The sequence below is a fragment of the Kogia breviceps genome, chromosome 16 (genome assembly GCF_026419965.1).
Source record: "Kogia breviceps isolate mKogBre1 chromosome 16, mKogBre1 haplotype 1, whole genome shotgun sequence".
In the NCBI taxonomy this organism is placed as follows: Eukaryota; Metazoa; Chordata; class Mammalia; order Artiodactyla; family Physeteridae; genus Kogia; species Kogia breviceps.
Genome location: NC_081325.1, coordinates 53,679,626 through 53,705,176, shown reverse-complemented (window position 1 = coordinate 53,705,176; position 25,551 = coordinate 53,679,626). Strand labels below are relative to the sequence as shown.

Below are 25,551 nucleotides of genomic sequence, written 5' to 3'. Positions count from 1 at the left end.
ATTAGGTGGTTACCCTACAAAAGAAAAGGGAAGGAGCAACAAAACAACTGCTCTGCCTATACTCTCCATTTATTAATTTTCCACTGCTTACTGGCAGTTTAAAAGTTGATACGGAAAAAAAACCCCAAAATCTTGAAGTCAGTTATTATAAATAAAAAACATTTGAATGATGTCAAGTCCTACATATAAGCACTAATAGCAGTTCAGCAGATCATTTGTTGCTCTTTTTAATATAGTTTAAGTGCAAGAAGTATTTTGAAACCTATAACTTAACCTTTTTAGGGCATTTAAAAAAGAAATTGTCAGTGTGACTCTTGTTATTTTTATATGTTTTCTTTAATGATAGCTAAAGTACTTATTTACATTTTCAAAAAGTTTAATTTTTTATAATAACAGACTGTGAAAGAGATAGATCTTATTTTGAAAACTGTTTTATAAACTTGTACTTACCAGGCTGTGAAAGTTTTTCAAGCACTTTTTCAAATTGGATTGTGTTAAATTTTTTTTTTAAATTAATTAATTAATTTATTTATTAATTTATGGCTGTGTTGGGTCTTTGTTGTTGCCAGTGGGCTTCCTGTAATTGTGTTGAGTGGGGGCTACTCTTTGCTGCTGTGTGCGGGCTGCTTATTGCAGTGGCTTCTGTTGCAGAGCATGGGCTCTAGGTGTGTGGGTTTCAGTAGTTGTGGCACACGGGCTCAGTAGTTGTGGCTCGTGGGCCCTAGAGCATAGGCTCAGTAGTTGTGGCACACGGGCTTAGTTGCTCTGCAGCATGTGGGATCTTCCCGGACCAGGGCTTGAACCTGTGTCCCCTGCATTGGCAGGCAAATTCTTAACCACTATGCCACCAGGCAAGTCCCTGTGTTAAAGTTTTGAAGCTTCTGATGACATTGAGTGCCCCAAATTGGAAGAATAGTTATGTTCTATGAGGAATTATGACCATTCATTATGGGTAGGAAAAGGTTTTTGACTCCAGCTAGCCTTCGCTGGTTTCAAATTTAAAAGGTTTTATTACCATGTTGAAGTGTTTGGACATTTTGGGGACTAGGTTATGGGATACTGGGAAGGTTAATTAAAGTAGCAGAGTAACTTGGTCACATCTCTTTTTAAGAATGAAACTATGGTGTTTAGAGATTTGATTAAGTTGTAACATTTTGGAGACAAGGAAGACTAAATAGTTTTTTAATTCTAGTTTTAAGAGTGAGTTGTAAAATGCCTAAATTTGGGCTTTGGCAGGAGGTAGGAAGAGAGAAGTAATATACTTAGAACATATGTAGTGGATATATATGAGGGCCATTGGAGCAGTCAGAATATGGAAGAAAAAGCAGCTAGGAGAGACTTGTCAGAATGCTTGTGGGCTTTTTAATTGACCTTTTTTGGTATCTGTGACAGCTTTTTAAACTTGGCACACCTTTGTATTTGTAATAATTGGGTTTGACCTAAACTGAGAATTGTTTTTTTGTGAGTTTTCGTTGATATGCCCCTGACTTAGTATGCTATTACTGTGATAATTAGTAGATACTTCTCAACCAATGTGATTGATTCTAGGGAAAAGGTAGACAGTTACCTAGTCTGAAACAGACAAGTACACCAGTAGTAACATTTTAACAGTGGTAGAAATATGTGCAGATCTTAAGGTCTGGCAATTCAGAAAAATTATGTAAAGTGTTTTCTACCTAGTAGAATTTAGTTATTCTTTATCCTTCCTAGAGGCTCAAACTTTGCTCATGAGTGTTCAGAAAAGTTAATTCTATGGCTTTTGAAAAAGACCTAGAGGAAAAAAATTTTTTTCGAAAAATTGTTTTTCAGATTACATATGGTGAATTATTTTTAAGTTCAGTTAAAGTTCTTGGGAATGAGAGTAGGGGAGTGCAATGATGCTTTGCATCTAATTCCTGAAAAGTGACCCACTTTGTCAGATTGTATGGTTCAGCACCTTTGTTTTAAAAATGAGAAAACTGAAGCCTAGAGAAATAAAATGCTAACCCAGGATTATGTAACTAATGAATAAAGTAAGATGACATCAGACTAGAAATCTGAAACCCCCTGGGTTTTTGAAGTTCATTTCTGTGCTTTTTTTTTTTTTTTTTTTTTTTTTTTTAAATAATACCAGACTGCTTCAAGAAAAAGCTGTTAGTTTGGCTTAGAAGACAACATAGATTTGAAAAGGAATAGTGCTTAAAATATAGTAACTAGACTTTAACACCTATTCTAAGGGGTGGCAATAATTGGCATCTTATTACTTCAAATTTTTATTTTATTTCATTCTTTAATGGTCCATTTATTTTGGTGTTTGGCAGGTTAATAAAATGCTTTCTTATTTGCTGTCGTATTTATTTGTAATTATTTCTAATTTGGCAGAGCAGCTGTTCTCAGATAAGGAAACTGAAGCTTAGTTTCTTTAGTCCTGAGATTTGTGAGGTGAGAAGTATCCCCTTTTTAATGAAAAAATTTCAGCATGACTTGATAGCAGTATTAGAAAACTGTTGTGGCAATATTTGAAAAAACCCAGAAGTATACCATATAGCCACACAGCATTAGCCCAACTTTTTTTTTTTTTTTTAATATATGAAGAAACAGTTTGTAAGAATTTAGTTGAAAACAGAATGACTGAACTAGGTTTTTCACATTTCTAGTCTTAGTGCTATTTCTTTTGAATAATTCTCCACTTTCTTGGTCAAGAGAGAAAATGTTCCCTAGCCTCTCCTGTCTCTTAGTAACTGAAGGGATGAAGTGCTTCAAATCTGTTTTGTAACTAGGTAAATGTGAATCCACATATAAGTAACTGAAGGGGTGGCCTTTGGAAGCCCCAGAGCCCTTTCCCAGATAATTTGATTCTTCCTCAGCTGTGAATTAGAATGTAAAACGTACAAGAAATAATGGAGTTTTGTTGTGGGCTGCCACATCAGCATTTCATCTGCAGTTCCACTTTTCTTTTAAAAGAGAATTCTATGACATGATTCTATAACCACACCTGTATGTGCTCAATTTGCTATTTGGGCTACTGCTTTTTGCACTGAGCAGTATACAGTCTGATTATTCGGTCTTTGGGAGTGTGAAGACTGACTTTGTCTTTGAATTAGACGCTTAACACATACTTTCTGAATCACTTCTTAAGCAGCGATTCTCAAATGTGGTGTGAGGATTCCTACGGCTTCCTGAGACCCTTTCATGGAGTCTGTGAGGTCCCCACTTTCCCAACTGTATACCTGTGTGAGGCCAGATTTTATATTTCATCCAAAACAGGGTATCACAACAGATTGAATATAAAAGTAGACGTATCAGTCTATTATTTAAGGCAGACATTAATGGTATTTGCAAAAAAAAAAAAAAATTGTCAATCTTAGTACTAAATTTTAATTTTGGTGTGGGAATATAACTTTATTCACAAAAAAATATAGGGTACAGGTTTCCCCTGATACCTGAAAGTAGAGTGTTCCTGTGAAACTTTTTGTAAGCTGAAATGGCGTAAAGTGAAGAAGCAGTTACTTTAGGACACATCTTGTCAATGGATGCACAAAATAAATTGAGGTAAAACATAGATGCTTACAGACACAGTTCAAAGCTATGGCGGCTTGATGCTGAGATGCCCAGTGTAATTCTTGGGAAAGGATCTGGGCAGTGCCACTCTGGCTACTCATGATACGGGCTACCTCTATACAACTTGCTACAAAACAAATGCTGGACACTATTTTTGTTTTTTGCTTTTTCTCATAAAAGTGAAAATCCTTTCTGAATTTCTTGTGGTTAGTGGTTACCAATGTAGGTCTTCTGTAAAAGCTTCACAAAGGGGCATAAAGCAAAATTTTGAAAAGCAGGGGATTCCTGTGTTTAATTTCAGGTGAGGCTATTAGTTATCGAGCTCTGCCCATCCCTGCCTTTCAGTGGGGGTATAGCTCAAACTGGAAAAGGTCAGTCATTTTCAAGGACCAATATGATGCTCTGGGAGAGAGGGGAGGCTATTTTCTCTGGCTTCACTAGCTGTCAGAATAATGTAAGCCGGGAACTGCTCAGGGCTATTTTTGTTGCCACATGTGCCTGCCTCAAAATAAAGCAAGTTCAAAGGAAAGCAGAATAGAAAGGGAGTGTCCTGGTAACATCATTTGAACTCCTGGATCCAGCTATGCCTAAAGTCAATCCTACTATTGGACTTCCCATTTATTTATATCAATAAGTTCCTCCTTTTGATTACTCATCCTTCCCCCGCCCCCAGGTATTTATGTTAAATCATAATGGATTTATTTAGTTATTTTAAACGAAATAATTTAGAATTTTCTCATTTTTAAATTTTAATATGGTAAATACTGGCTTTTAAATAAAAGCTTTTCCGGGTCCTCTGTCATTTTTAAAGTGTAAAAGGATTCTGAGACCAAAAAGTTTGAGAACCACTGCTCTCAAGGGGTAATATAAGGGAATGAAGGAACTAACTGAATAGTTTTCAGCATTATAATTACATGTTTTGTGCTAAGTTTGTGCAGTGATAAGAAGTGGTTCATGTGATGCTCATGGATGTATCACGTTTACATATGCTTATTTTGTGGTGGTCATTTTGTAGAATAAAGTGGGTATGTAATAAATAATTCTTTATGAGTAACCTTTGCTGTAACTAATTACTACATGCAAATAATCTGTGTTTTCCTCTTTTTTTGAATTGGATGAAACTGTATAATAAACTATGGTAATTGAATTTTTCAATGTATATAGTATGTTTGTTGCAGTGGAATTTGGGTTTTTAAAAGAGTAATTCTATGTACAGAATATAATTGCATGACTTTGATGTAAATTAGATATTTTTCTTGCATATAAAGTGAAAATTTGGTAGGAACAGACGTGGGTGTATATATCCGTGTTCTAAAGTGACTGAGTTAACATATTTAAATTTAATTTTTAATTCCCACTGCCACCTCCAGCTCCTCCTTCTCAAGATTACTGAAAATGGAAGCTTGGGTAAAATTTCATCAGTTATCTTCCACTGAATTTCTAAAGCCTCCAAAAAACTTGGGCAAAACAAAACAAAACAAAATTCTTTTTGAAATATTGTACTGGTGTGTTAGCTTTTTGTTTTTTGCTTCACTGTCTCGTTACTATTTTGAAAGCACTAAATTAAAAAGTAAAAACTAATATGATGAGTGTGTTAGGAAGATTAATTAGAACCTTTATATCTAGGGGTGATTCTTTTTTTAATTGAGGTATAGTTGATTTAAAGTGTTGTGCCGATCTCTGCTGTACAGCAGAGTGACTCAGTTATTTGATTCATGTTTTTTGAAGTCTTTCTTAAGAAAATTAAGTTCTTTTGGGAGATTTTATTAAAACATTCGATTTTCTGCATTGCTTTGGCTTTTCTACCTTATTTAGTGCTTATGCTCTCCTCCCCAGATACAGCTGGAGGAGAATGACCCTCTTAGATATTCACCCATGCTTTTCAGGGATATTATTATTAGTTGTATCCTTAACTGAGTATATTCAGAGATGGATAAAATTTTATTTTTCTGCCTTTAAAATCATTGGTTTGAATGACTTCATAGTGATCTGATGTAAATTTTAAATCCTTACAAGGGTGAGAGATTAGAAATCCAAATGTGCGTGACACATTTGGATGGAATGGAGCATTTTGCTCCATTCCACTGGACTCCTATCCCTCATGAGTCAAGTATCAGTAGATACGCACCTCAGCCCTTTTCTGTTGGTTCCCTCTGCCTGGGCTGACCTTTTCCCAGAAAGCGAAAAAGCTTGCTTGCACTACATTCTGTTCCCTATTTAAATTCTGACCCTGTTTAAATATCCTTACCTGATAATCTTATCTAGGATCTCCTCACTCATTCCTTCTCCTCCCTCCCTTTTCTTTCTTCCTCCTTTTTTCCCTTCATTCCTCTTGTATACTTTATCACATTACCTGGCATTTTTTCTCTTCAGAGCACTGGTTTATATTAGAATGCCTTCTGTGTGTGTATTGTCTGGCTCCTCCCTACACGAGAATCCCTAGCAAGTTATCTGATAATGATATCCATTTACTATTCTGGTCATTTTCTAAGAATGTTCGATTTTGTTTATATATTTATAAAAGGTGCCACCTAGAAGTGAAAGCAGTGGCACTCCCTACTGCACGGGAGAGCTGCACTGTTTCCTCTCTGGTTATGATTTGTATTCCTCCATTTCAACGCTTTGTCTCATTTGACTTTTGTAAGTTGAAATACTTAGTTGCTTCCCCTTCATCCCACCTTCCACAGTGCTATTGGTAAGCCATGTCTTCTTTATTTTGTAGTTTCTGGTTTTCTTTGTGTTTTCCCTGCTCCCCTCCTTCTATCCCATCACTGCTCTCACCCTCCTACCCCCAACACACACACACACACACACACACACACACACACACACGGAAGGGTAATTGAAGTTGGAGCACTCTGTGGTCAGAATTGTACTTTATTGGCAGATTATTTTTTTTTCTGGGCTTAGAAGTACTTACGGAACAGAGACTTAGTGGGAATTCAGCCTGTTTTCTAAGGTAGGAGTGAAGTTTGTCACTGTTTCAGTATTATTTCTTTGTCCTTAACATTTTCAAAATCTGATTCTTTTTTTCTCTTTCCCTTATCTGAAAGAAGATTTCAACTCCACTTTTCTTTCACATGTTTCTAGAATGCTGGCAGTGTAGCAGAGGGTAAAGACTAGCTTTGACAAGATAATGTGTCATTCAAATCACAAACCTATCATCAGCCGTACCAACTGGTGTAGTAAAGTACCTCGTGAACAATCTTGCTTACCATGGAGACAGTTTTAAAAATAACCCCTTACTATCAGAATATCGTTTTCTTTTGATTCAGTAATTTAAACATTTTTACTTCATTAATTTTGCATAGCAGGTTATTATTGCTAGATGTTCAGACGAAGTAGCATTAGTACTTTTAAGATAAATAGAAAAGAGAACACACAGTTTGCCTTTTGTCCCTGATCCATAACATTTTGGTATATTATTAAACTTCTGTGGTTCAGATTATTTTTTACTTAGCTATAGTTTGTAACTACATACTTTTTTTTGTTTTCAAAAGTTATTAAAATACAAATGAAGTGGCTTCCTGTAGGACTTAAGAAAAATTACTTCCCAAATGCATATTTACCTGTTCTGTTGTTAAATGTGAAATTGTAAACCTTGCTTCTACTATGTAATTTGCAGTCGTAACAAATTTTAAAAAGTAATCTGCCTTTCAGACTATTTTAAGTATTTAACATTTGTTTGTATGGTAGTTAATTCATTATGATTGTTGTGGCTTTTATTGGTTCTTGATTTGGTTTGAATTGCTTCTAATAGAAGATTTTGAGCAAAGATTGTTCAGGAATTTATCTTGCTGTTTTATAAAGCTGTATTCTAGGTCACAATAATTTTTTAAAAATCGCAAAAGTCTTTCTCCACACTTTTAGCTGCTAACATTTTAATTCACTTTTAAAGTGTCCTGTTTAAAAAATAATGGAGGGAATGGAATAGATTTGGTGTTTAGCTAAGAAAAATGTAAAGTGACACTTATTAGAAAGGCTGTTATTAAGTTGAAAATTCACCACAACAATCAACCAATACTCAAAACTATAGCATTTGGACTCAATGTAGAGATTCTGAATTTGTTCATTAACAGTAGCAATAAAACTGTATAACACAGTGATAGTATTAGGTATCACAGCGATTTTCAGTAAACTGAAGTATGTTCAGCTTGGTGTCTAGTTAGGTTAGTGTTTAGTTGATTGTGCTTATTCAGGTTACCTAACATGAAAAAGTACTGTTTTCATGGTCTCTCATGCAGTGTTACCAGATCGCCAGATATAAGTGTATCTGTAGATACATCATGAGGTTATTGTCCCATTTCTTCATGCTTATTTAATCACAGAGGCTGACCCCAGCCTCTCCAGTTTCTTTGAGTTTGTTGTCCAGCTCTTTCCTATATCCTTATCTGTGGACTTTTTGCTAAAGGAAATTCCTTGTTTAATCCGTGTTTCAGAAAAATGGGAAAATTCATGGCCCATTGTCTCTGGAGTCATATCATCATCTTCACTAGCAATTGAGTGAAAAGCAGGCTCTAAAATTTTTCTCACAAAATTACCGACATGAATAGTATCTTTAATATTGTGCATTTAATATTAATGCACAATATTAACGTTAGCATTATTAATATTAGCATTATTTAATAATGCTCATTGTGATAAACATGAAAAAATTAACTTACCACAAATCACTTTGTCTGCATTTTAAAAATTGTTGGTATGAATAAATATATTGAAATAAATTTCAAAGAGAAAGTTTAAAAAATCTCATGTACCATTGAAATGAATTTTTTTTTTTTCCTGTTTAGGTTACAACCCACTTTAAGTCTTTGTAAACAAATGGAAATAGATCTGTGAGAAATTTGATATACAATTACTAACAGATTGATTACCCTGAAACTTAACTTAGTAGCACAGCAGACATTTATCATCTTATGACATATATCATTCCTGTGGGTCAGAAATTTGGAGCAAGTTAGCTAGGTATTTCTGGCTCTGAGTCTTTCATGAGATTGTGGTCAAGCTTTTGGTCAGTGCTGCAGTCTTTTCAAGGTTCCACTGGATCTGTAGAATTGGCTTCCATGTTCATTCACGTATGGTTCTTGGCAAGAGACCTTAGTCCTCCCTGGAGCCCTCATTTCATAGCCACATGGTGCCCTCTGTAAGGCTGCTTGAGTGTCCTTGAAACATAGCAGCTGATTTCTCTAGAATATATAATTGCAAATGACCTAGATGGTGTCTGACCTTAAACGTCAGACACCATCACTTCTGCTGTATTCTATTTGTTTAGAAGCAAGGCACTAAATTGAGCCTACTCTCAAAGAATGGGGAATTGGGCTCTGCCTTTTGAAGGGAAGATTGAAGAGTTTGAAGACATAGTCACCACAAAGATGTAAAGTAAGGAGTCTTAACATTATATAATAAATGCTGTACTAGTTCCTTAATAGAGTAATTCTCAACTCTGATACTGTATCAGACTTATCTGTACAGCTCTTATAAAATAAACAAAGCAAAATGCAGATGGTTGTATTAGACCTGTTGATTCACTTGCAGTCAGATTTTCCATAGGTGTTTCTACTGTGCAGCCAAAGCTGTCCATTGTCTTTAAGATGTACTTTTTGATTCAGTGACATGTTACTGCTATAATTCTGTAAAACTGTTACATTCCAGATATGTATAGGAATTGAGACTTTTTGTTAAATGTATTATTTTCTAGCTTTAATGTGTGTAAGTTCCCTATTAATATTCTAGCATTTGAACTTCTGGTAGAACATGTAGAATTTCTGTTTTGTGTTTAGTATTGTTAGAGTTAAAATTGCTAATAGTTGTTACAATAAAGAGTGATAAAAATGAATTGAAGGATGTCATGTATCATGTATGTATCTGTTTTTCCTCAAATGAACTATTAGGTTATAGTATCTCTCCCCCTCATTTGTAGTCATCTCTCCCTACTGTAATTCCCTAATGTATTTGTCTTTTTTTTTAAAACCGTGATTGGTAAGTCTTTTTGTGTCATCAGTATCCTTTGAAAATTTAATTTACTGAGCATTATTTATGTTACTGGCATGAAACTAAGAGAAGCTAGGAAGTTAAATCTAAGCTGGGGGTGGATTCTAAGTTGGGATTTTGCCAAGTTGGTGGCATAGAAGAAGAGTAGAAAGAAAGTGAGGCAAACGTGGCTGAGGAATTTAGAGGTTGTTTGAAATAGTGGACTCTGAGGGGAGAGTACAGGAGAAAGTAAATTAGAGGAACTGTGCCTTGGACAGCAACTAAGGGAGGTATTGTAGGGGGCTTTTACTAGGATGGATAGGGAGTTGGTGGCTGTAACTAGATGTTTGTAGCTGTAAGTAAATTGGAGGTCTGGTTTTTGGGTAGCTCATTGTAAGAAGCAATTTGGTGTAGTGGTTAAGAGAGCGGACTTTAGAGTAAGAAATTTAGGTTTAAATCTTGGTTCTGTTACTAATTTACATGTAGTCTTGGGCAGTTTGCTTAGCTTTTTCCTGAGCCTCAGTTTCATCAGTAAAATGAGAACTAAATGTAGAATGTAAGGTGTGGAGCACTGTTCATGGCGCAAACGAGGGTTCAGTAAATGTTAGTGCTTAGCTATTGCTATTATTTTATTATTATTTACCCTAACTTGTAAAATGATCTTTAATTAAATAGGTAACAACGTTAGCTAAGTTGAAAAACAATTATCTGCTTTTTAGCAATTGGATGGGCATGGTTTGGGCATCAAAAACTTTCCCTCTTCCCTCCTGACCCTGTTTCTTTTTCACTTCCTACTCCCTACCCCCATCAGCAAATAACCATAGTTACTTGTTTATACTTAATACCTATTCATTATTCAGACATAAGCCAACCCAAATATATAATCTCCTTTTCTCCCCACACAAATGGTAATACACTATACAAGTTTTTTCTCTATCTCGCTTTTTAAACTTAACAAATTGATAGGAAAATTTCTCCATGATATGAAAACTTCCTCATTCTTTTTTGTCCTTTTGCTGTATGCCATTCTCTGTGTAGATTTAGTATATTTTCTTTTTCCAGTCCTCTGTAAGTGGACAGTTGCAGACTTTTGATTTAACAATCACTGTGACACTGAATGACTTGTACACATGTCATTTTGAACATGGAATTATATCTGTAAAGTTAATTCTTTGAAGTAGAATTGCTGGGTCAGTTGCATTTGTGATCTTTTTACTGCCATACCCTTGGAGCTACCAGTTTACTCTCAGCAGCAATAATGTATGAAAACTGATTGTCTCCCTATAGTCTTGCCTCCAGAATATGTTTCCATACATTTAGACTTTATCAATTTTATAACAGAAAAATGATATTTCAGTATAGCTTAAGTTTGAATTTCTCTTATGGATGATGTATTTTTACTCATATTTAAGAATCATTTTTATTTCTTTTTCTCTTTAGTATTTCATTTGACTTTTAAGTCTTGTTTACATTCTTAAGTTTTTGCTTCTTTTTGTATAATCAAATTACTCTTTTGCAATATATGGATTTTCTGTCATAATTCAAAAGGTCTTCATTACTCCAGAGTTGTAAAATAACTTTCTCTTGTTTTCTTCTAATACTTCAATGGTTTCATGTTTTTACTGTGGTATATGGAATAAGTTATGGGTCCAACTTAATTTTTTAGAAAGACAGCTGCCAAGTTTTCTCAATACTATTTATTTTGTAGTTCATCCCTTCTTCCTTGACTTGGATGTCACCTTTAAAAAATTTATGTTTCTATATATTTTTGGGTCTATTTCTAAACTTGCTTTTCTTTCATTAAAATTCTGTATTGTGTGGTATGTTTTCAAGTTTCCCTTTATTGTCCTCTTTTTCAGGGATTTTCTGACCATTATTTACCTTGTTCTGGGGGAGAATAGCCTCTTGGTATTTTTCACACTAATTATTAGTTTTTGATGTTTTGGTATTGTTTATAATTTGTTATAACTTCTTTTTTTAATAATAGAGCTTACTGAATCTTTAATACATGTATTAGTGTGTATTTGGCAGAATACTGAATGATGACTATATATACCATGTAAAGCATATTAAGATAAGGGAGAGAAACTTATATTTCTTCATTGCTTTCTATGAACCAGATGCTTTTTTACATATATTAACTCATTTAACTATCATGCTATTAGTTTGTAACTGGAATTCGTAGAATGTGCAATTGTTTATGGTTAAATTTCCTTCAACATTGCTTTTTTCTTCAGCTGTGATGCAGATCCATCAGCCCTGGCAAAATATGTTCTTGCTTTGGTAAAGAAAGACAAAAGTGAAAAAGAGTTAAAGGCGTTATGTATTGATCAACTGGATGTATTTCTTCAAAAAGGTAAGATCTTTGGTTTAAAAATACTACTGTAAAAAGTTATTTAAAATAAGATTCAGAGAGTGTTAAAGGAGTTCAGTAAGAGACAGACAGTAACTGTAACAAAGTTGAACAAATAGTATTATTACTGATTATATCCATAGCTCATTTAGAATGGAAATCTTTTCTTTTGTTAACATCCATATGCTCATTCTTAAAGAGTGCTGTTATTTTTTTCTTAAGAGATTAAGAAAATGACTGAAAGATAGTTCTGCTTAGGAACCAACTTTGGATGTTGTCTAGCACAGTGCTTCTCAAATTTTTTCACCTTGCCAGCATCTAGGTAATGATAATATTTCTGTTTGGCACACTAGGCAGGATACATGGAGACTAGTGATGGCTGGGAGTGACTGACCCAGAGGCTCTAGCCATTCTAGCCCTCAGCATCCTGAGAATTGAATGGATCAGTATTATCATGGGACTTGTGCCATAGCACACTGGTTGGGAAGCTGTTGGTCTTAGTATAGTTTTCAGATTTATAAAAATCAAGGCATATTTCATCATACTGATGTGGAGAAGTAGAGAATAAATATCTCAGCAAATGTTTTTTAATCTATGCTGGTTTTGGTTTTATTTTTAGAGACACAGATATTTGTGGAAAAACTTTTTGATGCTGTGAATACAAAGAGTTATCTACCTCCTCCAGAGCAGCCATCATCAGGAAGCTTAAAGGTAGAATTTTTTCAGCACCAAGAAAAAGATATAAAAAAAGAAGAGGTAAGAATTTGTGTTAAACTTTACATGTTCTTTAAAAACATATTTGGAGTAATTAAACTGAGTTTTATTTCTTGTATCTGTGTTGGGAGTCCTCAAGACCACCTCCAGGTTTGATTATTTCACTAGGAGTACTCACAGAACTCAGAGCATATAGTCATACTCATGGCTATGATTTCTTACAGTGAAAGGATACAAAGCAAAATCAGCAAAGGGAAAAAAGTGTATGGTGCAAAATCTGGGGAAAAACAGGAACAGATTTCCAGAGGTTTCTTCCAGTGGAGTCAAAGAAGATGCACTTAACAAGTAGTGACAACATGTGTGAACCAGGGACGCTCATTAGAGACACAGTGCCCAGGGTTTTTATTTAGGGCTGGTTACATAGGCATACTCAGCCTAGTATGTACCAAAATTCCAGACTCTGAGGAGGAAAGCAGGTGTTCAGCATAGACCATATTGTTTATCCAGACAGTTTAGGCATAGTGAGCTATTGCTATCAGGGAATGATGGGAACCTTCCAGAAATCGGTGTTTGCAGATGCCAGCTAAGGACTTACCTTATCAGCAGGTCTTTCTAAAGATAACAGTCTCAGGAGTGCTTTTAACTCTTTTCTGCACAGTATCTTGTAGGTATGGACTCTTATTATCTGTGTTCTATGAAAATAGTTAGATTGTCAGTAGATCTGTTTGCTTCTGCCTACCTGCATTTTGTAGGGGACTATTTTTTTTTAAATAGATTTATTTATTTATTATTTATTTTTGGCTGTGTTGGGTCTTCCTTGTTGCACGCAGGCATTCTCTAGTTGTGGTGAGTGGGGGCTGCTCTTCGTTGCAGTGCACGGGCTTCTCATTGCAGTGGCTTCTCTTGTTATGGCGCGCAGGCTTCAGTAGTTGTGGCACACAGGCTTAGTTGCTCCGTGGCATGTGGGATCTTCCCAGACCAGAGCTCGAACCCGTGTCCCCTGCATTGGCAGGTGGATTCTTAACCACTGTGCCACCAGGGAAGCCCTGTAGGGGACTATTTTTAAGGTAGTCAAATAAAAGGACCTTCACAGGGCAATGGAAATGAATTCATACTTTAAGAGGTGTTTACCTTTCATACAAGATTACCACTCTTGTTTAATAATCATATAATAATTCAGATTTCCTCAGTTTGATGTTTAAAGATTGTAATTTTAACAAAAATAATTGTTGACAATTAAGCTATTAATATAATATATCCATGGTTAGCCTAGTTTTAGGTCAAACAAATCTTGGTTAAAATTTTGCCACCGTTTGTGACCTTGAAATTACTACTTTTCCAACCCTTAGTTTACTCAGCTGTGAAATGGAAATATTATAGGGCTTTTGTGAGGAATAGTAAAATAAGGTCTGTGAAGCACTTGGCGGAGTGTGTGGCACAAAGTAGTCCCAGTAAATGATAGTTGCTGTTATTGTTGAGACATTGTTGTGTGGTGGGTGATGTGGTTGTGGTTGTGGCCTTTGGCTTTTTTTCACCTGATACTCTTTTTTTCCAGATTATGTAAGTAATATATGTTTGTTATGTTTACGTATGTGCTATATAATATTTACGTATGTATGATATGTATTGTAATTTACATATGTATTTACATATGTATTTACATATGTATTATATAATTCTCAAATGTATTTTTGTCTCTATATCTGAACATACTTTCACACATGTATATGTATATAGTTACACGCACATATACATAAGACACCCCCATCACTTCTGTCTTCAGAGGAAGACTAGAAATAATTTTATAACTGCATGTTTTGTCCCTAATGGTATAGGGGGTCTGTTAGTAAGGAAGAACGGGATAGTGGATATTGTCTTGGCAACTGCTTATGCAACATAGAGATATACAATAATTTATTTAAATTTTACCCATTGATGGAAGTCTGGGTTAGTTCCAGAATTTTTTCCAGATAATTGCAAATTACATTTTAATTCTTGGAAATGTTCAGTAAATCATGGGCTCTTGTTTGAGAAGCAGTAAGCCTTAGTCTTACATCTGTTGATACAATAATATTTCACCACAGTTGTCTCGAGCAGTTGTGAAGGATATTTATCCGTCATTTTCAGAACCGAAATGTCAGATGGCAGTCTGGATTTTAAATACTGTGGGTTTTGTGAAATTTCGCAGTTGGGCAGGTACCATGGAATGTGACAGTCTGTCAATCTACCTTACTTACAAGAGTGCATGGAAGCAAACTGAACGGGAAAAGTGCATCAGGAGGGTTTTTTGTTTTGTTTTGTTTTTGCAGGGGGGAAGGTTGAAATGGGTAGGAAGAGTAGAACAAAAAAAGTACTTACAAGAAAGAAAAAAAGGCAAACTGTTAAAAGAAGGCTTTTAAGTATTGTTTCTCAGAGTTTGGTCTGTTGATAGGATTTCCATTTAATTTATCATCCAGTGTGGGACACTTGACAGTGAGAGGCTTTTACCTCTCAGGAATGCTGAAACAACTGGCATAAACTGGGACATATTTATACTATCTGTAGACTATGTGCATCAGAATATCTTAGGGTTTTTATTAAACATGCAAAATCTTGAGCCCTATCATATTTACAGAAGCTCATGTTCAATATTTTCTCAATTTGTTTATCCTCTGAATCCTTTTTTCTCTAATAACACCTCTTACTGTCCTGTGGAACCAGTTTTTTGGGCAGCATGGAAAACTGGTCTAGAGAAAGTAGCACTGATCAAGGGAATGTTTTTCAGGGCTGCATTCTATTAATTATATAATATGAATTGTAGGAAAGAGGAATATATAGCTGTCATGCTGCTGTGAGAAACTAGAGAACTGTTTTCACTTGTTTATTTTCACAGGTATTGTTTTCTCAAATGTTTTCTTTTCCTATGTCTTGGTTAGTTCTAATGCATTCTCCTTTAGTCCCTAATGTGTTTGGTGCCAGATCAAATCCATGAAACCAAAACTTGAATGGACTTTTGAAAGAAGGAATAAAATTGGCTTTCCATTAATGATGTGTAAAATGAGGACACTTGCTTAAAATGTTTTTCTTGCTACTGTTATCTAAGATAAGCATTTATGAATTTCTTTACCTTTCACTTTAACTTTCAGCAAGCCTGTCTTTTATTGTTAAATTAAATGATTGTACTTAGAAGACAAATTTATTTTGTTTAATGCTTTTACAAGAAGACCCTATTGCTCATATTTTAATATTAGTTAAGTTATTGAAACAGTAACATGGCAAGGAATAACTGTTGTTAAACTTGCACACATTTTTCTTTGTATATCAGATCACAAAAGAGGAAGAGCGAGAGAAGAAGTTTTCTAGAAGGCTAAATCACAGTCCCCCTCAGTCAAGCTCCCGATACAGAGAAAATAGGTGATTGATTCTTTGAACCATGTTCAGTGTTTAGACATTGCTTTTATTTTATATGAATATTTAGACTTGATTTTCTTTTACATAGCGGTAAGTAATATCTACTCTTACTGGTCTAGGAAAGTGGTAATTTGATCCTTTTCTACCAAGAATATCTAGGTGAGATTTGTTGGTCCTGGAAGTGAGATTTAGAACAGTGCTCGGCATATGTTAGTTATTGTTATTATTTTTATTCCTAACTGCAAATTCCAGTGGTCTTAATGTGAGACCTTTTTTGCCCAAAGTTTCCCTTTAAATACATTATTTTTCCCAGTAAGCCTTCAAAAGCATTTAGAGTGCAGTGCATGTAATATATGCCTATAAGTATGAGACTGTGTACAAGACAATATATACAATAGGACATATGTACAGATCTCTTAATGTATAGATGCATTTGTGTATAAAATGAAGACTTCAAAAGAGGTTTTTTTTTTTTCCTTAGAAGGGGTTTTAGGGTACTTTAGCAGATCATGTTCAGTTTTTTGAGTTTCCTATGTTTGTATTCTGATGGTGGGATAAAGAATCATGATGGTACAAGAATAAAATAGAACTTTTGCATTTAATTGGAGTTTTTCCTGTATCCATTTAAATATTTTCATAAAAGTGATCATATATTTCTTTAGAAGTCGTGATGAGAGGAAAAAAGATGATCGTTCTCGCAAAAGAGATTATGATCGAAACCCTCCTCGAAGAGATTCATACAGAGACCGGTACAATAGAAGACGAGGGCGAAGTCGCAGTTACAGCAGGAGTCGGAGTCGAAGTTGGAGTAAAGAGAGGCTTCGTGACAGGGATAGAGATAGAAGCAGGACTAGAAGCAGAAGCAGGACCCGAAGCAGGGGTAAATAATCCACATATATGTATAGTTTGGTCGGTGCTTTCATTGTGAAAAAAATTCTGTATTTGAGGGTTTTAAAAATTGTTTTGTCAGTGTTATCTTTATTTTTTTTTGTTTTGATGTATTTTGCGTGTCCAAGAGAATATTTTTTTTAAATTGCTTTAAAATTTTTTATTTTATACAAATTAAAGCCACAGTGAATTACCACTGTACATCCTTCAGAATGATTGAAATTAAAAAGCCTTGCTCTACCTGGTGTTGGTGAGGATGGAGATAAGCTGGAACTCTTTGGAAAACACTTGAACAGTATCTTAAAAATGTTAAGCCTATACCTACCAAATGACCCAGTCAGTCATTCCACTCCTAGGTGTTTACTTAAAAGAAATGAAAATGTATTTCCATACAAAGACATATACAGATGATCATGGCAGCTTCATTTGTTATAGCCAAAAGCTAGAAACAATCCAAACGTCCATCAACAGGTGAATGGATGAACAAATTATGGTATATTCATAGAATGGATAAAAAGGAAAGAACTATTGATATATGCAGGAAAATGCATGAATCTCAAAATAATTATGCTGACTGAAAGGGGCCACACAAAAAAGTGATGTGTGTGTGAGTGTGTGAGAGAGAGAGAGACATAGAGACATAGAATTTTAGAAAATGCAGACTATCTATGATGACAGAAAACAACTCAGTGGTTTCCTGGGATAAAGTAAAGGAGGGATGGATCATAAAAGGGAACAAGGATACTTTTGGGGGGTGATGAGTATGTACAGTATATACCTTATTTTGATTGTGATGTTTGGTTTCACAGGTGTACACATAGATCAAAATTCATTAAATTGTACATTTTAAGTATGTTCAGTTATCATATACCAGACCTCAAAACTATGAAAACAGTTAAAAATTTTCATTTCAGATGTGTGAGTTTACAAGAGTGTCTCATTTCCAGCATGCATATTTTACTTTCAATGTGTATTATTGAAAGGAATATATTGCAGGCAGTAAAACAACTAAACACCTTAAGAGTAAAACACCTTTACTCAACTTAGATTTTTACTACCTTTGTGACCTTTATTGTATAGTTACTTTTAGTCTTTAGGAAATAATATTTATGGCTTTTGTATAAGCCCTGTATTTCTCTGTTACTCTTATTAGAGTTTTTTCCCCCTGTGATCTAGGTGTTAATGGCCTTTCTGCACATTGCTTCACTTAACTGATCTCCTTAATGTCTTTTCTCTTTCCTTGGTAAATTTTCTTTTCTTGGCCGAGTTAATTTCTTTGTGTTTATTATGTACTCCTTTTTCTTCCTCTTTAGACATCCATTCTCATCTTCAGCAAATAGTGTTCAGTGTATAAAGCCATGCTAGGACCTTTGAATGGATGACAACTAAATGTTCATCACAGAAAAAATAACCATACTTATATTGTATACTTTGTTTTGTTGGCTAAAGTTATTCATACTAAGATTGCAATGAAGAAAATTTAAAAATTCTCTGCTATAACTAAAACTCAAAGAAAAATCTCATTAGGTACAGCAAGTTTATGTGTGGTTTTTTAGTTTAGGTCATATTGAAAAGAAATAGCTTATCTTGGAACATTGTATATACATTGAATAGTTTTTAAAAGGAGGATTGTGTAAAATTTGAACTTTTTCTCTATGTTTAGCAAAAATATTGGGTTGGCCAAAAAGTTCGTTTGGGTTTTTCCATAACGTCTTAGGGAAAAACCCAAACGAACCTTTTGGCGAACCCAGTATCTATTTCTTAGCTTTGTGTGTCTTTTGTTTTTTTAAAAATAGAGTGTAGTTTTATAAGTCATTTATATTTTGTTGCAGAAAGGGATCTGGTAAAACCTAAATATGACCTGGATAGAGCAGATGCATTAGAAAACAATTATACTCCAGTCTCTTCGGTACCTAATATTTCATCTGGCCACTACCCTGTACCTACTTTGAGCAGCACTATTACAGTAATTGCTCCTACTCATCATGGTAATAATACTACCGAAAGTTGGTCTGAATTTCATGAAGACCAAGTGGACCATAACTCGTATGTAAGACCACCAATGCCAAAGAAACGGTGTAGAGACTATGATGGTAAGCCTGTCAACTATTTCATGAGGTATTGAATTAATATTTCCAGCTGAGTAAATCCTGTAAATTTAGGTTATACACAGTTACTCAAAGACTTAACCTATTGGAAATAGTGGGAAATTAGTTTTAAGCACTTAATGAATTCCTCAGTATATTACTGAAGTCTTCAGTAGTCACCACTGACGATTGAATATCAATTTAAAGATAGTGTTTATTTGCACCAAGTCTTAACATATTTTTGGAATTTGCCAAACAAGAGTAATATCTACTGAGTTACCTACCAGGGAATTGGCTACTGAAACATTCTTGACAAAACTTACTTCTTTAGAAATCAGTGGTTATTAGCATGTAAGTAAAACCTAGAAATGTGAATATCACCTATGTAAGCATTTTATTAACTAATTGAAGACTCTTTAAGATTTTACTGTAAAAGTTTTGTAAACTGTATTAAAGCTGTATCATGTTGCTAGCTGGGTATACTCATTTTAATTTGGTGATGTATTTTTTAGTGGGTATGTTAGCTGTATTTTCACTTAATATTTATTTTATATTACTGGAAATGAGTAGGTAGGTAGCTCTTGTGATATGGTTACTTATACTTGCCCAGTATTAAAAATATTTCTATTTTAAAATATCTCTACTTTTGTTAACTTAGAGAAAATGTATATGTCCAGCACTTTTCATATTTCTTTCTAATTGTTCTTCCTCACAGAAAAGGGTTTCTGTATGAGAGGAGACATGTGCCCTTTTGATCATGGAAGTGACCCAGTAGTTGTAGAAGATGTCAATCTTCCTGGTATGCTGCCTTTCCCAGCACAGCCTCCTGTTGTTGAAGGACCACCTCCTCCTGGACTCCCTCCACCACCACCAATTCTTACACCCCCACCTGTGAATCTGAGACCCCCAGTGCCACCGCCAGGCCCATTACCACCCAGTCTACCACCTGTCACAGGTAAGCAAATATGTTTGCCTATACTTATTATCTATCCATTTGTAGTCTTTTTTAAAAGTTGATAGTTTGATGCCTGTTTTTGTTAAAAGTATCTAAAGTAATCCTGTAGATGCCTGCTAGAAACTAAGAGTAAGATGCTCCCATCTGGAATATACTTATTTTTCAGGCTGTGCCGAACCTATGGTTTACTGTGGTTTAGGGTGGCCCTGAATTATGCATGTTACTGATGAATCCCAGCTCTCTGTAGTCCTTTATAGCTTAAGACAAACCTGTTTTGGAATACATTAAATGAATATTTTACTCTGAAAAACTCATATAGTTGTAAGAGCTTGGTGTTTGTAGATATTATAATTTGCTAAAGGAGAATATCACGTTTGGATATACAATAACTTATTTTATTTGTTTGCTTTCAGATGATATTTCTTATTCTTTGGTTTTGACAGGACCACCACCTCCACTTCCTCCTTTGCAACCATCTGGCATGGATGCTCCCCCAAACTCTGCAACCAGCTCTGTTCCTACTGTGGTAACAACTGGCATCCATCACCAGCCTCCTCCTGCTCCACCCTCTCTTTTTACTGCAGGTGCAGTTTTGACCCTCTCTATATTAATAATGTAATATCGTTTAGAGAAGAGTTTTAGGTGAGGAATTCAAAAGTGTCTAGAGAGTGAATTGCTCTATCAAGTCTATTTTTCTTACTAAAATTATATGGAATAAAATGTAGACATGGTGACTGCACATTAAATATAAGTTCTCAGTTACACTTTTTAAAAAACTAAGTTTTTAATAACATTTAATTTTTATAAGACTATTTTACAAACTACATATACATGTTAGTTATGAATTAGTAATATGTTACATAGTTGACTTTTTCTATTATCAATATAAAAAATTACCAAGTGGAGTTTTATAATTGTTTTTTAATTGCAGTTTTTGTATTACCAGATACATATGACACAGATGGCTACAATCCTGAAGCCCCAAGCATAACAAACACTTCCAGACCAATGTATCGACACAGAGTGCATGCGCAAAGGCCTAACTTGATAGGACTAACATCAGGGGATATGGATTTGCCACCCAGAGGTACTATGATGAATCTTTTCTTCTTATCATTTTCATAATATCAAGAGTGGCAAAGCATTTAAAAAGAACAGTAAGTCCTGTGTTTATTGGGGTTGAGTAAGGGATGATGATTATGTTTGTTCCTTGGATCCTTTGGTATCACATGAGAGAAAAGGTAATGTGTGGTACCCTATTTGTGGTGTTGGTGACATTTTATTCTGTCATCCAAGTGGAAAGGAATTTCCCCAAAGTCCTTATTTTTAGCTGTTTGCGGGTATATGCTATCATTTGTAGTTTTAATTGGTTAATTTAAACTCTTTAAGAATAATGCTTTAATTCCTAAAGATAAATTCTTTTGTAGTTTCGATAATGAAATTAGCTGTACAAATTTAATGCTTGATACATATTTTATTTTTGTTTGCTTTTGACATGTTAGAATTTTACACTGGTTTGCTTATAATATTTTAAGCAAAAAGAATTATATTTTAGAAAGTGACTTGTTAGCTTTTAAAATTTTCTTAGAGGAGACAGACTTTTTGGTATAATTTCTAAATGGAAGAAGAAGATAGAATTTAGACTGGTCCACAAGCCAGGGCAGAAAAAGTGCTATACAGAGGTGCAAACTGATACAGAGGTTCAGAGGAAGGAGAGTTCACATTAATTTGAAAGATGGAGCAATGTTGTCAGACATTATAGAAAATATTATACAGGCCAATAAAAATACATCTTTTTTCCTAACTACTTCAACTAACTTTTAAATCCCATTTTCTTTTCAATCTTTCCTTGTAATCTTTTATTTCTAGTAAAAAAAAAAAAAAAGTCATGCATTGTCAGTTGTGAATAAAAGTCCAACTTGTTTAAATAAGTAACAGTCTGTACCTAATGTGGTTTAGTAAACTTGTGTTTACTTACACTTTGTGCGTTTTTTGTTTGTTCATTAGAATCTGTCAGATTCTGAGCATGTACTTTGAGTGTTCTGTGGTGGAGGAGTGAGGAACATTTTAATTTATATCCTGTGAGATCACAGGACAACATTTAATGTGGATGTCCCTTTCCCCCCACACCTTTTAAAGTCTCCTTGAGACATTCTAATGACTTTCATTAATAACAGCAATAGAAAAAAAGGTTTCTTAACAATTTTTATATAAGGGAAATAAGATTGTTTGTAATTGAAAAGTAGCCACTTAAGATTATGGCTGTTCATGGTATTTACTCATCCCTTGAGTGTCTCATACCTGACTAGTTCAGGGAAAACCCCTTCCTTCTTTGGGTCACTACTTAGCACTCATTTTCTTTTCATTATACCAGTATTCCTTGCTCTTACTGGAACCTCTGACATCAAATCATCTCTTTCTTAGCTTGCTGCTTTGGAGTGGCATAAATGTATGCCACTATAGATCAACATTCATTAGACCTATCCCAAATCTAGGACAGTTTTTTGCTGGTGATTGAGAGAAGACAGAAGGATTAAACCCCTTGCACATAAATCTTACCATATAGAAGTTGGAATTATGGTAATTTCAGCTCCACATGCATGTAGTTACAAGTTATAGGAAATGGCTCTATTCAGATATAAATGTCTGGTATGCCTACTTAGAAATTTGAATGCCTTTTCTCATAGAATCATTATATATAATGATTATTTTAGTACTTTTTAAAGTTCTTTATATACATCATGTACAATTTCTGTAAGCTGGTTTAGGAATATATTTTCCATTAATAGCATTGTTTTTATGTACCAGACAACTGATTTAGCAAACCGTTTACATTGAGGATTACTTGTACTTCTATTGCCTTATCTTTTTTCAGTCCTCCTCTCCTCAAAATGTTCTCATCTATTGCCCATTTGGTTTGAAATTTACTGGCCTGGATTGTGACATATACATAATTAAAAGTTTATAATATTGTTCATTATATAATTATTATACATTTCTAATAGCCTATAGATGGCCTCATTTACATTTGTCACAGACTATTATGTGATAACTATATTTTTATGCTTCATACTTTCAACTTCATAGGAAATTATTGTTACTAAACAAATGGAAAAACTTTAGGCCTTTTGATGCCTTGGAATCAAAAAAGTGACCTAGAGGTCCTGATAATTGTACTTTCTAGATTTCTAAGGCAGTGGAGAACTTGATAGACACTCCCTTGACTGGATATAGATAGGTAGGAAGAAGGGCCAAGTGGTTTTTCATTTGCCATCAACAAAACCAGTGCTGAAAACGTTAAGCAGAAAAACAATTTATTAAAAAGATATCAGGGAAAACACAGTAAATACAACTAATAGACACATTTACTAATTGTATATCAAGAGGAACTTGCTTCTGTGTGTTTGACACTCCTTCTTTTAAATAAATAACAATGAAAGAGAATATGAGTGAGAGAATACAGATGAGTTGGAGCGAACACATCACTGCCTTTCTTGGTGAACCTTCCGATAAAGAACATATTAAAGTACAAAAGGATATTGGATAGCTCAAAGACTCTTTAAAAGGGCTAGTGAACATGTTTGGGAGGCAGGAATAAGGCCAGAAATTCTGTTGCAGAACTGGTCCTGTGAAGGTACCACTCAGCAAAGAAACTACAACTTGCACTGTGAATGCCTGCAGTGCCAGATACTGGATGTTTCCACCTGATCTGCTGTAGAGATGTGGGATAAGTCAGAGTTAGCCAGAAAAAAGGGGTCAGTAAAGTACATATATCCTGTGCTACTTTTGTGAAACTGGAAGATCTTTTTGATTAGAAACAGAGGGAGTAAGGGATATGGGGGTGGGGAGATAGGAGGCCAATTAAAGGCGTTTGAAAAATTCTGGAAAAGAGATGATAAGTAGCTAGACTAGGGTAGTAACAGTGGGAAGTAAGAGATTTAAGTTTAGTAGAAAGAGTTGACAACACCTTTAACTTATTGAATTTGGGGACTTAGAATGGGGGTAATGGGGAAGGTGAAATGAAAGACACCAGGTTTCTGTTTTGGATAATTGAGCAGATGATAATATCATTCATTGAGAGGAAGAACAGATTTGGTGGGAGGATCTGCTGCATGGAGATTATAGTGGTAGCCATGAGAGAGATGGTGCTGAGACAGATCCTAAGTTCTTTTGGTTAGTTATATGTTTAGAAATACTCAGAATAGGAGTTACAGAACCAATTTATCCATCTTTTACGAAAGGAATTTTAAAATATATTTTTTCCGTGTGGACTAAGGTTAGCATGTTTTAAACTTTGGCGTCATTTGGGAATAACAGGTTAAATGTAGTTTTGTGTTTGTCAAACTCCATCTAAGTGTATGTAAAATGTTGAAAGTAGCACATATTTACAGCTCTTTTGCACTACATTTCAATGTTGAATCTTTACCTTTTTAAATTTAACATGATTTTATTATGTTAATATGCTGATGTTTAAATAAGCAACTCATTTCAGTCACAACTCCAAGTTATTGAGTCTTAAGGTTACTAAACTAGTGTTAAATTTTAAATCTTGTAGATTGTGCATTTAATTTCAAAACTATAAACTCAGAGCCCCAAGATGATTTATTATTAATTTGACATATGAGAATTACTGATTATTCTTCAGTTAAGTGTGAAAGGAATTCAAAATAAGTTAAAATCCCTTAGATGACTATATTTAGATGTACATATATTTCTGTTTCTTCTAAAATGTATATTTGGACAAAAATCCAGAACTTTGTTTTTAATGCAGATTTAAGGAGGTGGCTACGATTCACAGAAAATATTAATCTATGCTTTCTTTTCTTTTGTTTCAAACAGAAAAGCCTCCTAACAAAAGCAGTATGAGGATAGTAGTGGATTCAGAGTCAAGGAAAAGAACCATTGGTTCTGGGGAGCCTGGAGTTCCTACAAAGAAGACTTGGTTTGATAAGTAAGCTGGCAGGGGAAATTGAGGAATTTTATTATGCAGTGATCTGTAGGATCATTGCAGTATTATTGTGACAGTATAGTGGTCTCTTTCAAAATAAAATTTATTCTGTAGGCAGTCCCCAAGTAAAGTGTGTAGTATTTGTTTTCTAAAAATATGTAAGTTAGTTGTCTAGTACTTGGAAGGTACTTTCTTATAGAAATGGTGTGGTGGTTGAGCACATAATTTTTCCTGTTTGTACCTCCCCCTACCTTCACAAAAAAAACAACAACCCACCCCTAACTTAGCGATGTTGTTGAATACTAGCTGTTTAAAGGATAGTCATGAGCCTACTCTTAGGGAAGGAAGGAAGGGTTAGGTATGAGAGGAGGCTTTACATGTGGGCAGTTCCTGTTAGGAGTTAGAAAGCAGCCTTTGTGGGGGTAGGGGAGGCTGTGTGTTTGATGATTCATTTACAAATATGCATGTTTGAGGAAAGACTGGGATCACACTTTTAGAGCTTTAACATGTTTAATAATGGCTAATTTCTAGTTCTGTCTGCCTTTAATTCTGTGATTTAGGGCAAGCAATGTAGCCTCCCTGGGCCACAGTTTTGACCCCCTTTCTTCAAGTGTCAAACGTATGGTCTACAATTCTGACTTTTTTTTTTTAATTGGAAGGAGGTCGAGACAGTCATTTCTTGCTTTTAATCAATGTTTTGAAGTAG

At 34.7% G+C, this 25,551-nt stretch overlaps 1 protein-coding gene across 13 annotated transcripts in view; it reads left to right on the top strand.

The window, feature by feature from the left end:
• The window catches only part of RBM26 (RNA binding motif protein 26), an 84,341-nt gene that overhangs the window by 14,315 nt on the left and 44,475 nt on the right, over positions 1-25,551 (top strand). For 7 of the 13 annotated variants that reach the window (XM_067016688.1, XM_067016683.1, XM_067016682.1 and 4 more), the window contains exons 2-10: positions 11,748-11,866; positions 12,483-12,619; positions 15,882-15,970; positions 16,630-16,847; positions 18,688-18,948; positions 19,658-19,897; positions 20,311-20,481; positions 20,829-20,984; positions 24,737-24,848. In XM_067016688.1, the coding sequence (XP_066872789.1) occupies positions 11,748-11,866; positions 12,483-12,619; positions 15,882-15,970; positions 16,630-16,847; positions 18,688-18,948; positions 19,658-19,897; positions 20,311-20,481; positions 20,829-20,984; positions 24,737-24,848 (1,503 nt within the window). The remainder of the gene's footprint in view (positions 1-11,747; positions 11,867-12,482; positions 12,620-15,881; positions 15,971-16,629; positions 16,848-18,687; positions 18,949-19,657; positions 19,898-20,310; positions 20,482-20,828; positions 20,985-24,736; positions 24,849-25,551) is intronic. The other 6 variants (XM_067016689.1, XM_067016684.1, XM_059042367.2 and 3 more) reach the window with 3 other exon arrangements.